We start from the raw sequence: 15,903 nt of genomic DNA on the forward strand, positions 1-15,903 counted from the left end.
AGCATGCCCCATGAGGGTATCTACTTGGCAGGATTAATTAACCTTAAGGGAACACCAGAATTTAATAAGCTGAACAAGAGGTATCTCTGCATGGAACTACATATGCTGGATGTGCATTCCCTGGTTACTAAATTGAAAGCAGCAGCAAAGAATAGATTTTACCATATCCATAAAAGAAATCAGGCATACATACTAAGTGGCTTGTTAAAAGCATACAGGAGGCTGAAACAAGGCTAGGAGTAATAGAGTTCATGCTGACATGACTTGGCAATGACATTTGTTTTTAATGAAATAAAAGGAACAAAAAGTACAGTCAAATCAAACTCTATAAAAGCAGACCCCATGGAGCTTGCTAGAATGACTGTATAAACTGTAAGTACTTATGAGCAATTCCACCTAAGAAAAAAACAGACTTTCTACCATGAATATTTTCTGTGCTTCTACTTAGAATTATCTCAGATTTTGACACAGTATTTTGTGGGGATGAGAAACAGAACAAAATTAAGGAACTTACTGCTGGAATCAAATCTCCTGAATGCTTTAATTGATAACACTTTTCTTAGAAAATAATCTCTATGACTTTGAGGAGATAATTGTGTAATGAAGAATTACTGCATGTCTTGGTAACAATATTCAGCTCTTCCTAAATGCTCAGTGTGACAGAGAGAATACCAGGATCAAGTTCTGTTATGTGGATCAGATGGATGGATTTCTGGTCTATTTTAGGGAATTAGAACATCAGCTTGTTTTATTTTCAGGGCTCACCCTATTGCAGTGTGACATGCCCTTTATTGTGAATGCTCCCACTAGCTTTTATCTGAAGTGTGGAAATGCAAAGAGGGCCAGGTGTCCAAATAAGCCAAAGCCCTGATGTTCCTGAGCACTGCACACTTACATACCAGAGCATCGAACTGATCCCGAGGGCAGGCAAACAGCCGGCCATTAACGCTCAGAGTGGTGAACACAGAAACATCGTGAGGCTTGAGCACAACCTTTTCTGTAAAAATGAAACAAATTATTACTTATTACAATTACAGCAGGATCAATCTACCAGCTGCACACATCACACTTCTGGGAACAAATTTTGCCCAGCAATTCAAGTATTCAGGATACAGAATAGAAGACAACAAGATCCTCTTTACTGAAAAAATGTGGTAAACTCAGCCCAAACCAGTCTCCTACAGAACCAGAATCCCAGCTCCAAACTGCACAGACAGGTCAAGAAGCCTGTGCTGCTATCACTAGACACTACCTGCAAAAATTAAGCCTAATTAGGGAGTCCAGTCATTTGTTGCTGAGCTGCAAGCATTTGGAGACATGTTCTTAAAAGAAATTGCTCTGGAAGGCAGTAACTGCTCAAGGAGGTGATGGCAATGCATTACAACATTTCTAAAGAGCATCACATCACAGGTAAAGAAAAGATAATGAAGTAAATTACAAAACAGTCTCTTCCAGAAGATGTTGGTGGTCAGCAAATCTGACAAAAAATTGCTTCAACTGCAAAAAGTAAAGCCGCCTGGTGTCAGTTCTCAGGAAGTGAGCCGTTTTTGGCAGGCTCCACTGTTTGCAAAAATGCCTTCCAACACAGCTCTCATTACCTCTGCGTGTCTCCATACAGTCATACTCAACCAAAGCACTTGAGCAACATCAGCTCTCCAGCAGAATTCACTTTCCAGTTACTCTTGCATTTCCACAGCATAGAGGGGGGCCTGATCCCTGACCCTCTGCAAACACTAGGTCTGTGCGTTTGGCACTAAGTTGCTCTTCAATGGTTTTCATGGACAGAGCAGCCAAAATGGTAGAGACCACTGCCAGAATGTTGGCCCTGCAGTGTTTTCTGACATTGCTGATTCCCATGTTTAGTATGAATACCTCCTATTTCTGTTGCTAAAAAACTCTTACAACAGCAAAGGAAAATCAGGATAGCTGTGCTCTGTAACATGCAGATTCTCCACTGGTCCTGTCTCCCCTGTGAGCTGCAGTCTGTGCCTGCAGTAGAGGAAGGACTTGCCTCTCATTAGGACTTGTGTAAGAGCTGAACATGTACAGCGGTATAAGACCTTGACTGAATTTTGGGGTCTTTTAATCCCTCCAAAAATTCTGCTCCAGCATAACTGAGGAGTGTTTGAGATGATGCAAGTACAGTACCTCCTCCTGAACTCATCTTCACTATGATGAGGCCTTCTCCAGAGCCCAGCTTGTCTGCTACTGCACCGATCACTTCCTTCACAGAAGACGACACTGGCACACGGATAGTGGTGTAGGTTTGGTCTATGCAGTACACCTTGAACAGAACTAAAGAAAAAAACATTGCACAGTTTATTCCACCTGTAAAAAACACTCATTTACCATACAAATAACTCTCACTACAGTAATCACTCCTCACAAAATGAAACAAAGAAACAATAAATCACTACACAGCTGCCCTGTCCTCAGATGCTCTACAATTTCCAGTACAGAAATCTCTGATTTCCCAGAGTTTTGGATTTTGGATTTTCAGTGCTCAGGACATTGCCTGTCCTGTGAATGAGAAAGGTGCAGCCATGTGAACTGAGCAGTTACTGCTGTCTGGACACACACAAGAGGTAGTATTTCCCTGGCAGCAGGAACTGTTTCCCTCTTTGTAGGCCTAGAAACACCACTATGGAAAACAGAAGCTGCGTGACTGGCAGGATGTCTGCTGTTCATATATAGTTAGTTCCAGCTTTAACATGGTTCTTCTAAAGGTCTGATTTCTGCCACCAGCTTTCTCAGCTACATGATCTTGAATTTTGTTACCTTGTTTTTACCGCTGCTCATTAGCAAGAGCTATTCTTTAATATCAAACATGTTGAAGAAGCAGCTGTTTTAGGTGAAGTTCCACAAAACAACCATTAAGAGTACCTTATCAGTAATCTGAAAATTACATTCTGATACAGTGATGTAAATTTTACCTTAATCTCTTCAGAGAATCAAACAACACCAATAGGGCAAACCAGCAGATTTTGTTTTTTAGGCTGTGTGCCTAGATTCTTGGATTCTAGATCCATGGTCCATGGCATGATTATCCGCTCCACTCCTACCTTGCAAAAACAGCTGTACATGTTAGCTCATAGGGGATGCAGAGACTCAAACATGACCTTCAGCTTCCACTCTTTACTGCACTGCTATTCCCTGCAGTAGTGTCTTATTGGTTCTTCCCTGTTTTGTTCATTCCTTATTTTAAAGGTTTTTACATCTTTCTCCAAGGAAGCAGTGTTTGATGGCACAAGTAACTAAGGGAAAAGACCAGGAGCACCTCAAACCAACAACAGAGAATAGTGGGCTAGCAAAAGCAAAGAGAGTTTGTTTCAGGCCAAGCTCTAAAATTCTAGGTAGGTACTTTCATTTATTTTTAAATCTTTTTTTGAGACAAACAAATTTATTTGGATGTCATTGACTCAAGAAAACTTAGCAGAGAAGAAACTCACCCTCATCACTGCCCCTGATAGGCTGGCGTTTCTGTGCTCTGTCATCACTTGTGTTGAACAGCTGCAGAAGAACTTTGTGCTGAAAATTAATCGTTCAGATTCACATTAGTGCAAGAATAAACATGTGGTACACAGGAACTACAGTACATCTCTTATCAATAGCAGGAAAAAGAGTAGCAATGCAAAATTTGACAATGTTAAAAGCTATCTCTCAATGCGGTTTTTAATATGTCCATGATTACTAAAGAGAAGATGCTTATGAATTTGCTGTGCTTAAGATTTTATTTGAGAAAATTAACAAATACATTTTCTTACCTTCTTTTGTGGTGCTTTAGGTTCTTCAGAACTATAAAAAGGTAAAGCATAGAATATACAATGAAATATTGCCTGGAAGATTTTGTGTACAAAATCACTTATAGAACATGGACCACTTGTCAAACTAGCATATAAATATAATCTTATTTATATATGAAAGGACTAGATTATACCACAGTTAATTTATGACCAAGGTAAAAAAAATATTATACAAAGTTCATGTAAGCATGAAATAAGCTTCTGTCAATCTCTCAGTAAGGTTATGGTGTTTGCAAGAATGATGAGGAAAAGAGGGCCATAGACATTAAATCAAATAAGCCTGCATGCAAACTTTCAATTTCATATAACTGAGTGTCATTCACAAAGTGGCTTTTTAATAGATATAACGAATAAATTTTCTTCAACAATTTACTGAGAAAAAGGTCAGGGGAAGGAAAGAAGCAAAAACTATGCTTACATTTGCTTTACAATTTTCTCTAGCTCTGGAAGTTGCTCCTTTAGTGCTGCAATCATTCTGGTATCATCTGATACAGATACATAAAATTCCTGTAAATGATACAGAATAGTCTTTAAATAACTATAGGGGTAAATGAGCAGTACTCAGGAGAGAGGATTATGAGATGACATCTGATAGCTTAATGATTATAAAGAATGATAATCTGCATAGAGGAACACATGCTGGGCCCAACCCTCTATTACTTCTACTTGTTTATCTCCAGCTGATTTAAAGCAAGAGTTATACATGCAGAAGGGAAGCCTGATGAGGCTCCTTAGCTCACTCTGTAACCATCGGCTGCTTGTGTAAAACCTGCATTTTCACATTATCAAGGAAAAAGACAAAAAAATCCACAAATGATATCCAGCATGATAAGTTTTTTTATTCATTGCTGTTGTAGTCTTTAGGGCTTGATTTGCTCCTGAGTCACTGACTCTAATCCATTGAAGTATTACCCACTTTTAAACCTCCTCCATCCTCTTCCTATTACAGCTGCATAAAACTGTCCCCAAGAAGGATCTCTGTGCTTGCAATTAGTGATTGTTCTTTAACTTCTGAACTAATGGAAATCTATGTCATCTCCAAAGCTTGAAAAACTTTCCCATGTGGGTTTGTGGGGTGTCTACCACTCTTAAAGCCCCTCTCTATTCGAATCCCTCTGCTAAATCTTAGATTCAGTTTTAAGCTCTTTAGGACAAGAACTTTCATTCAGCCAGTAACATATGGCATTCTGTTACATAAACACCATATATAATAAGAATGGCAATCCCAATCATTTAACATGGCATTGGCAGTGCATTCTCATCTTAGAAATCCAAGGATATGGCAGATACCACAAAGAATTTACAAGGGTTCTGAAGACAAAGATCTTAAGTTCCAATAGCTGCAGTACAGCTTTCATTCAAACGAAAAGGACTTTTGGTTCTGTAAAGTGGCAGCCCTCCAGCTCCTTCCTGGCACACCTCAGGCAGGCATAAACAGCCCTCCACTTCAGTCTGCAGGGCCCCTGAACCATCCAGAAGAAAATAGTAGAAAAAGCAAATTCAGCTACTGCTATAACACAAGCTACCCATACAATGCTTTGAAAGGGATCTGCAACACTATTTTCAGAGTTCCAGAGGCAGGCAATGGTTCAAACACTGTTGTGGTGCCTTCACTGTCTGCAGCCAAACCTGACAAAACATCATAAACTGAAATAAACTTTGCACTTTGAAATGGACTCTTTCACTTCAGTGATACAATGATTCCTTTGTACCTCCAAAAAGGCCATTGCTGCTTCATCTTCTTGCAGTAAATCTCCATATAAAGCAGCCCACTGCAGAACCAGCCGAATGACTCGCCGTTTGTTGTTGAGGGCATAATCCATCTTCTCCTGCTCTGTACCCTGAGAAGGCTGGGCATGATAGGTGCCCCAGTGTCAAGGAAAACATTCAGTGATTGAAAATACCAAGGCCAGTATGAATTCACAAGCAACTGACTTCCAACAAAGCACTTTCAGGGTGCTCAAACATACCTTTCCAAAATACACTTCTAAATTCTGACATCCACTAGCACAAGAATTTGCAAACTTTTCACGTTCATAGTAAAAAGTAAATTGAAAGTGAATTTTCTGAAGAGCACAGGAAGGATCACAGTTTCACCACAGAGATGGTTGCTCTAGGAGAACAGAAGAGAAGTGACACTTGGAACAACAAAGAGGATTAACCATGGAGACTGAAGGAGGATATTTCTCCTTGTTCCTCTTTGGAAACACTTGAAGAAAAAGAAAAATGTCACTTTGTGTTCATTAACAATTCCAATTTTCCATTTGTTAGGAAGACTACCAGAATGAACAACCAGTGCTATTCCTTTTGTTTTTACAAGGTATTGTAACTCAAAATGAACTCAGTCCCATTAAGGGAGGGGGACTTTGACATTTACAGCCTAAACTGACCATAGAAACACAGGGTAAAATAATAAATTTTGTAGTAGCCTCATTGTCATGAGGAAATCAGACATTTCCACTGTGTCAAATAAAGTGTATTTCAAACACAATACTTTGTGAAAGTTATTTTGTGATGAACAATATGAAAAAATGGGAAACATTTCAATGACCTTTTTAAAGACAAAGTGTCAACATTACAAAACTACACAAATAGCTAAAAGGCCAAAAGTAACATTTAGTGAAAGCAAAAAAACCAAGAAAAAAAGTAAAAGCACAATGGGCAATAAATTGAGATAATTTGAGTCTTTGACCTGTGTGAAAATGAAGTATCTCCAGAAGAAACAGGATATGACAATTTGTGTGTCTATTTCTCACTGAAAAAAGGTTAACAATATATATTTCAACTGTTCAAATAAACTGAAAGCTGAGTGGAAAGTAAGCACCGAATGAGTGCAGTTACATCTTCAACTTTGCTCCCCAGTTACCAGATTTCTGATTCTGGACTGCCATGAGTAATGCTATTCCAAATTACATAGTAACATGTAACATTAAAATACTGACACTCTCCCTCACAGCCATGTCCAGCATCCTTGCATCCTTCCAAGATGAACTTTCAGTTGCTGTATCAAAATATTTTAAAATACTAATTAGAAAATAAAAATATTAATGAGGAATACAAATTATATAAGGTATTTATTCTAAGCTTCTAATTTAGAAAAAAAATCTCTAACAATACTATTAATAAAATGCAATGGGGAAAAGTACCTATTAAATCACACTTTGAAATGATCCTGCGGCCCAAAGCCCTAGGGTGCTCATTTGACTGACAAACTTTCAGAAATCTGCATTTTAATTTGGAAAGGTTTAAAATTAGCAGAGAACTAAACATGACAGTACAATTAAGGCAGAAAGGCAGAAGGTCATAAGAAGTAAATAATTCATTCTAAGTTATGTGCTCTCCAATATCTTGGGGAGTAAGTTTAATATTCTACACAGTCATTTTTCTCATGCCATATTTACCTTTCAAACACTATAATTATTTAATGTATTTTTACTTTCCTATTAACTGACTCACCACAGGCACTTGTAAGTTTTCTATATTTTTACTGCTCATTTACATTGATTTATCTTTTATGAACATTATCACAGGGAAATTCAATGAAAGGTTCTCACATTTTTATGCGATCTTCAGGATGCAGCTTCACTACAGACTGCAATCAGAAATAAACTGTGATGTACACTTGCAACAAGTGTCAGATAATTGCCAAATATTTATCAACACCAATATGGTTAGAGCTCAATATATACATATATTTCTAATTTCCCTAGCATATGCTAAGAAATTGAAGCAATTCTGAAGGCTGTTCTTCCCTGTATAGGAAGACCCAGCTATAGCAGGAGTTGTGCAAGATCATTGCTACAACAGAATGCAAAATTTTTGGTGGCACAATGGTAAAGGAGAAATGTGCTGAAGAACTATCATCTACAGAGAGCAAAAGAGGAGTTTATTCTTTCCAAGTATTTGGACAGTGGTACTTTAAAGGTGCACTCCTGCACACATGCTTACACACAGGCACTAACCCAAGGTCACTTTTGGAGTTGCTGCTCTATTTCAGGTTTTCTTTCAGGCCTTGTCCTGCCTCCATCTGACAAGCTGTAGCTCTGAGAGTTTGTCCATTTCTATGCTGTGAAGAAGAGGGGAAAAAGGGGCCTTGATCCAACACACAGGACTTATATCTGATCCAGGACAGGGAAGCTTTGCTTCCCTATAAAACAGAAATTTGGGTTTTTTTTTTCATATTGCAGGATCTATTCTATAATGACTGAAAAAGACGGTGTGCAGAAGGACAGGACAGAATAGGCATGGAATCCACAGCAAGCAGCAATGTTACTTGGACAAAATGGTGCATCTGTCCATTCTGTTCAGGATTAAAATAACTTACAAATGACTGCTGTAAAAGAAGTGAAAACCCAAATAATTTATACTCTGTACTATGCTTGAAAGCATTTCAGTGGTCAAGCTCTACTCATACTTGCATGCTGCCAGCTAAAATAGTATCCTAAGTGGGTGTAGGAAAATAGACTTGTTTTGATTCAAAATTGGGAGCTGAAGTAAAAAGCCACTGACTGAATCAACTTTTCTTCTTTTTCTGTTTTAATTTCCTCATTGAGCATAACTAATCTCTCCTTAGTCTCACAGCACTGGCGAACACTTTTGTAGCATGATTTTGCTCCAAAAAGATGAGCTTTGTTAGGAACCTTTCAACTCTAACAATAAATTTCAATGGTACAATCAACAAAGCACAGTTAGCTTTTCCATATTCAGAATGAACCAAATAAATAATAATTCAGCTCCAGGAAAGCTAACACTAAAGCAGTAGGATACCAGTTACTTCCAGCTCCTCTCTGAAAAGAATTAACACGATGCTTGCCATGACCCATTGAAGACCATGGTCTTAGCATCCTCTCCAGAACAGATTTCATCACAACTATTTATCCTTAAGTGCGATTATCCTTAACTTTGATTACCATAAAAGCTTTTCCCCTCTAAAGAATGAGGGACATTTTACTTATGGGTCTGATTTTCCCAGTTGCTGGATAGAGGTATTCAATTATAACTGTGGAAAGAGAAGCCTGAATCTCAAATGGACTGACTGAATAATACGAGCTAAGTGAATCAGGACAAAAAACCCTAAACATTAAAAGTGTTGCCCTTTTTTCCCCTCTGAATGCTGTCAGCAACAGCATTTCATAATACTTTTGATATCCAAAACAATGTGATTTTGGAAATGTGTTTGTTTCAGGTGTGCGAACAATCTTCTACAGACCAGTTTCATGGGTCCAAAGGTTTTCAAAACAATTACTCTCCTCGCTAGGAGTAACACAAATGGATTCTCAAGCTTGCCAGACAAGGACACAATGCTCTATTTTGTGGTTTCAGGAGGTGAGCTTTCCCAGATGTCACTCGCCCCACTGAGCTTGAAGGAAAGCACTTTCACACCATTGCGATTCAAAACAAATAAATAGGGAGCTGAAGTTATTATACCCCTGTCAAAATTCTATAAAACAGAAAACATTATATGTTTATTTTATATGTTCCCAGTCACTTGATAGCTTCAAGTCACTGTGCACAAGGAAAACTCTCTAGGTCCAACAGCTCCTCAAACTAAACAATCTGCCAGTAAGTGACAGATGGACATTTCACAGGCTCCTGTGAAACATGCAGAGAGGACAAGAATCATCCCCAGCTCTCAATGCTCTCCACTATTAAGATTTCATCTCCTAATATTCACATCCAATTGAAGTTTCTTACAGTTTGTTTGCATATGCTATGGACTATTATTACAGATTATTACTACTTTTTCATAACAATTATGACAGTGCCTAGGAACTACTTACCCACTGCAAGTTCAGGCAGCCTCTTGCTAGAGGCAGTTCAGTTTGCAATCTGTACAGTGGACCACTGATATCACTAAGCCATAACTGTCCCAGTTAACATGCAGATGCTGTAGTTCAGCAAAACCCAAAAAAGACAGGGAGGATACAGGAAGAGAAACCCAAATTTTTATGTAAGTTCACTTGTTTGGTGGAGGGACAGTACATTTATTTCCCTTGGAACAGCAATCAGCACAGGAAATAGAGAGTTTTCATGGTCTGTACTGTATCTCATCATGGGTAATGCACTATCCATTTCAGAGTTGTTGAGCTATGCACAGCTGCTGGTCAGACACTGAGAATCTACTCACAAGGCACAGCCTCCATGGGACATGATGTACTTCCTGACAGAGGGAATCTTCACTTTCTTCACTGACAGCTATAATGGCTAAAGCAACTTTTCTCTTAAAAAAGGATATTGTGCCATCAAGGCTGGGCAGAGCTGACTATTTGGCATAAAAACACAGTGCATCATAATAAAATCATTTAAAACAGAATCTGTGAAAAAAGGAGAAATAATATAGTCAATTAGACCTCTGCAAACAGCTAGGGGATTGTCAAGGATGAGATTTCTTTCACGTGAATGATCTTATTAGCCCTCTGCATATAATAAAGTGGTCTTTTTGCACTTTCTTTGTAGGCAATAGATACAAAAAAGGGTAAGGAACAAATATGATCTAAAATATTAATCTTTTAGTCTTGTCTGCATGAATTTTATTGCATTAATTTTATTGTTAACAGGTATTTGCCCAGGGTCAAAGAGAAATCTGGGACAGCAAAAAGCCCCACATCTGTGCTGAAGTGAAATATTTGGATATATTTCTCTACAAGTGTGGAGTTCTATGCAAGGAAGAATTTGGCCTTTCACAGCTGGGTACCTAAAAAGAGCTGTAACATTTGGCTTTAGGAGTTACAATACCAGGCAGCACACTTAGCATATCCCACACAGGAAAAGGCAAATAATTTCATTCTTTGCTGATTTCCTAGCACTGAGTAGAATGCCTAAAAGAGGTAAATGGACAGTCAAATTTCTGGGTTTATTTTGATTCAAAGGTACCACAGCTGCTACATTTACATTAAAATGTATATGAACAATATGACTGACATTTTCTCTGGCAAAACCCAGCACAGTATTTTTTCTGCTAAAATGACCTGTGGTAGTGCTGGTGCAAATCCCAGTTTGCCTTATCTTTGTATTTGTTACAACGAGAAGGATTTATAAAGCCTGGCTGCAGAGGCCAGAATGAGTTTGGCAGGCTTATATGGAATCACTGAGAAACAGTGAACACAATACCCCAGGGTATTATTTCTACAGTGCAACTTCTGAGATAACAGAAACATTTACAAACATTGTAAGGAATGGCAGAAGAAATACGAACACAACTGTGCAATATAATATTACGTCATTGCTTCCACTTCCCATATGAAAGCATCTCTCAGTTGACAAAATTCACCTCTGAAAGGGCAGCACTTTTTCAATGTAATGCTCAGAGCAAATTGTTTTTTAAATACTCTTAAATTAAAGGAATGCATAAACAAAAAATTCCATTTTCCAGCATTCTGTGATCCTATATCCTAAAACTAATTTACGAATTGTGACACATTATATTGTATTGGGATATAGGTACAATCTTGTCACTACATGTTTTGACAAAAAACTTTAAAATATTTTTAAAATAATTTGTTTTGAAAAATATATAATGCATGCATACTGCAGATGGCAAACTTGTGATTATATGGCTGCAAGCCTGAAGGAGAATACTCTGCTTGCAACTCTAGTAAACAGGTATGAAAAGGATCCCTTTTATTTCTGTCTTTAAAGTAATGGAAACATACACTTTAGAAGGATTTCTGTAATTTTTCACTAATTCCACTATTTATGCACCACTATAGATGTTTCTCCAATACCGTGAGGTCAATCACAGATTAACTGGATTTAAGAACACTTTTGAATATGTACTTAGCAGACATCTATAGTGCAAAAAGAACTTGCAAAAGCAATGTTATGTAGTTTAATATGTAGGTCTGTGCATTACTTTATGGGAATTATGAGGATTTTTTGTGCCTGATTCTTCAAAAATTAAAGTACTTACTAAATTGTAAGTCTGCAAATATCTATATCCCTAGATGTAAATTCTCTGTTCTCTTTACACTAATGAAAAGCAGCCCATTAAGTGTAGATGCAGCAACCTGCATTCTTGGGACTCAGTTCATTCTGTGCCAAGTTCTCCACTGAGTAACAATTCTTTTTTCCCTGCATATAGGAAAATATCACAAACACAAAATTTAAATTGTGATATTTTAAATGTGATGTGAAGATTTGAGAATACTTATATTAGCACAATGTAATGTCTGGAGGTATCAAGCTATTTCACAGTGACCTCCGGAACAAGGGGTACCATTACTAATGGGGTGCTCTGTCCAGGCCTTATGGTTGTGCCTAATTAAAGTCATAAGTGCTGGTCTGGCACCTTGGAGGATTCTGCTGTTCTACTATGACCTTAAAGGACAAACACAATAGAGCAGGCTTGGAAAAGTGGATTCCTATTTTTAATTCTGGATTTCCTTAACTCTCTTGGGGTTGTTTTAGAGCAGCAGACAGTTCTTCTGAGAAAAACCACCACTACAGGGGCTTTTCAAAGCAGTGTTCCCACAGCAAATCCACCTTATAGGGCAATAGTAAAACAGCTTCTGTAGGTACCTGTTGCTTCATTTAAAGTTGCTTCAAGGCGCATAGTTTCTAGAAAGTGCTCTAAAATTTTCTCTGGGGTTCCTGACATCACAATATACCTGAGGGAGGGAAAGGAGCAGTTAGCATCTCACAGCCAAAAGAGCTAATCGAGAAATAATTGTGTACCAGCAAGAAGATCAGGACTGCTGTGCTGCTGTGTGCCAAGCTCCTGCTCTGACCAGAATCTCTGTGTGCTTAGGGCTAAACCCCTCACAATCTTTGCTGGCTTCCCCCCGTAAACCTTAGCAGTAACATTCTCCACCCTGCCCAGGGATGAGAGACAGCCCCCTCCCCACACAAGTACTTCAGTACAACACCGCCACAATCACACCACAATCAGCAGAGCTGCAATGGTCCAAACTCAGAGAAGTACAAGCAGAAATGCTCCTCCAGTGAGAATACATATCTCAGTAACAACAGCAACTTGCAGTCATAAAAAGGTCTTAACTATGGTCTTAACAGTTTCAGACTCACTATGAGCCTGAAATAAGAACTAGTGTGTATCAGTGTCAGAGCAAGGAAACAATTTCCTTCAGCATCCCTGACACAGGTTGGTCTGGGAAGGTGGGGGCAGATAATGAAATAGCACACCGTATCCTCAAATTTGTGCAATGCCTTGCATAGCTGAAGTATTTCAAGTAGATAAACTGAGAATTGTACCATTTCCTGCAATTAGTTTAGTGAGGTGAGAGAACTAGTGCAACAGCCAGGTTTTTCTGCTTCATGCAAAAACACTGGCAAGATTTTAAGTACCCACAGAATATCATATGATATTGGAAAACTTGTCCTGTCATCTTTTTTTTCTCTTTTCTCATGGATCAGATTTCTTTATATTTCCCTTCATTCTTTCAATCTTTGCTTTTTTTTTCTTTTTTTTTTTTTTTTTTTGGGAATTCAACTGATAAAGTATGAAACTTAAAAAAAATAAAAGAAAAAAAAGAAAGAAAAAAACCCTGAGAAGTGAAGATACTCTGCTCCTGCTGAGAAATAAGTGGTGGAGCTGAGCTCCTGGGAGCTCCTCCTCACTTTGAGCACTGACCGTCACAGTTCTTTTACCTGCCAACCTCTTTGGAAGAACTGTATTGATGTCCCAAGAACACAAACACTTGTTAAGCCAGTGCACATTCTCACAGAGATACTAACCAAGTATCTAAGTGAGTGAAGCAGAGAAATCACAGGTTGCTGTACTCTGAATATGAAAGTGGAAATGAACAGTGAAGTGACTTGCAGGGCTGCTGAATTCATGCTGCATGAGTGTGATCACCCATAAAGAGTTAGATAAGTGATAACTTCAGAGCCAGTCCTCCCAAGTGAAACTGGCACTGAGCGAAAGCTCAGCTCAGGGAGCTGGGCAGGAGCTCTGTCTCCTCTGTAGAGAAGGCAGTGGAATCCAAACTGTAACCAAAGGATCTGTTCCCAAAATGAAGATTCTCCCAAGGCCAAGATGAGAAAATTAGTTCTTTCCTGAGAAGAGGTGCCTGATAAGCTCCTCTTTTGAGCAGTCATTTTCAAAAGTACTGAACACTCCACTAAAACATTCCAGTAACACTTGATTTCTGGAAATCAAGAAACTGGTAATTTTGGTTTGGTGTCTCAAACATAAATATAGCCACTTACTCTATTTCCTAAGGGAAGAAACATTGTCCCCAGTGAACTCACTTTGAAGACTTTAAACACAAAGACACTGCCAACAAAGTATTAGCAAAGAATCCAACTGGTGAAAAGCAGACAGTGAACCTTCAGGGTAACTTCCTCTTTTGGGTAATTTATGTCTATTGGTCATACTTATCAGCAAAAGTTCCCTTGCTGGCACATTTATAGTACCCAAAACCTGACCAAATGAGTAAAATATTTACAGAAATGAAATTCTGAACTTTACCTGAAAATATTCCTGGTATGTAAGGCCTAACTTACCCATAAATATCTCTGGCTATTTTTATCAAATTCTGAAAAAGAAAATGTTAAATAATACAAGTAACACTGGTGCAAAGAGTTTGAAAGGAAGGCAGTGTTTCAAAATGTTCAAATGGAACTTTCACTTTTGGAAGCATGAAAAATGTGTCAGACCCAACAAAAAGAATTTAAACCTATGACCAAGTTGCTGTGCATTGCAGTTGCTGATGCAAATCCACTGCCTATGGTCAAGTTCCCCTCATTTGGGCAAAGAAAAACTTCTGTAAGAGTACACAGTTACCTGGTAGCATAGATTGTTTTTCTGGATGTTTTAATAAATCAAGTGAATAGAAAATAGAAAAAATAGAAGTTCCTGAAAAATGTGAAATGTGTATATAAAATGCAAGGAATGGCTCATGCAACCTTCACAGATCTTTATAAATCTTTGCATTCAGTCATGAGGTTAAAATAAGTATACGAAATCCCAGATGAGAAAAAAACTGTACCCAAAGTATTGCGCAATAAATTGGCTCTTTTTTAAGAGAAAGTGAGGTTCGGGGTAAAGGATTCAAAACTTGTTGAAATTGTTTGAATGCTTCAGAAGAAAATTGTGTATCCATTTGCAAACACATTTACAAAGCCTTTAGGGGTTTTACCAAGGTTCAGAATGATAATAGCCTCACTCTACTCTTATCACAGTGGTATCCAAACAGAATTGTACTTTTTCCCTTTCAGTAAGAAAGGAAAATATAGTTAATATTGTTATTACAGTGGTAAACTATTCTGTAAGATAAGCTCCGCAACTTTCGTTGCATGAGATCTTTGTATTGTATATAAATTGTGCATAGCAAACTCTTCTTAGCATCTAGAGCTCAAAATACAAAATAAAGATACCTGTACTTAACAATAAAACAATGTATTTTCCTCCCATCTCTTACACAGTAACTCAGATTAAGAGGGTTTCATCAATCTCCATGCTTAGTCTATTTGGAAGCTGTTTCTTGTGGTAAGTATTTACACTGAGATCTTCAGGGAATTACTGTGCAAAGACACAGAGCTGGTGTGCTGCTAGAAATGGATATATTACTGATTATGGGACATGTGCTGATGACTAAAAAAAGAAAACCTTTATATGCACTGCAGTCTTCCACTGAAAGGGAATATGCTATTGTTTGGATAATAGTACCATTTAAAAAGGTTAGTAATTGTCTGACATTTGCACTACTGAATGAAAACATACTTGTGCTGCGGCTGTGAATTTCCTTGATTAGAAATTCTGTTTCCTGCTGGGATCTTCTCCAACACCAAGACATCTTGGTCATGTTCTTTGAGTCTTACTGTATTTGCTTCCACATCCTGCAAGACAAGTTATTTTTAATAAATGTGACTGTACTTGATTTGCCTGATTAGTTACTCTTAACAAACTGCATGACTTTCAAACACAAAATACTTGTGTTGGTTCTTTCCCTCTGTATTTATCTGTCTTTATTCTGTTTTTCTCACAGGCAGAATTAAGAAGGAAGCACTGGCACCGAGGCAAGAAACAGAGAACTGTGGGAGAGATTAGAGCAAGAACTATATTAAAAATTTCCATTTTACAGAGATGTCAAAATTAAAAAAAAAGTTTGCTGGAAAACAGCCTCTCCCCAACTTGCTGTAT

The 15,903-nt window shown here is 38.0% G+C and overlaps 1 protein-coding gene across 3 annotated transcripts in view; it reads right to left on the minus strand.

The window, feature by feature from the left end:
* Nucleotides 1-15,903, minus strand: part of RAPGEF4 (Rap guanine nucleotide exchange factor 4) — a 141,767-nt gene that overhangs the window by 25,098 nt on the left and 100,766 nt on the right. For all 3 annotated transcript variants that reach the window (XM_064717886.1, XM_064717887.1, XM_064717888.1), the window contains 9 exons: nt 15,484-15,599; nt 12,321-12,409; nt 10,039-10,117; nt 5,516-5,666; nt 4,222-4,310; nt 3,765-3,795; nt 3,450-3,528; nt 2,149-2,295; nt 900-997 (listed from right to left, as the gene is read on the minus strand). In XM_064717886.1, the coding sequence (XP_064573956.1) occupies nt 900-997; nt 2,149-2,295; nt 3,450-3,528; nt 3,765-3,795; nt 4,222-4,310; nt 5,516-5,666; nt 10,039-10,117; nt 12,321-12,409; nt 15,484-15,599 (879 nt within the window). The remainder of the gene's footprint in view (nt 1-899; nt 998-2,148; nt 2,296-3,449; nt 3,529-3,764; nt 3,796-4,221; nt 4,311-5,515; nt 5,667-10,038; nt 10,118-12,320; nt 12,410-15,483; nt 15,600-15,903) is intronic.

The sequence above is a fragment of the Zonotrichia leucophrys genome, chromosome 7 (genome assembly GCF_028769735.1).
Source record: "Zonotrichia leucophrys gambelii isolate GWCS_2022_RI chromosome 7, RI_Zleu_2.0, whole genome shotgun sequence".
Taxonomy (NCBI): Eukaryota; Metazoa; Chordata; class Aves; order Passeriformes; family Passerellidae; genus Zonotrichia; species Zonotrichia leucophrys.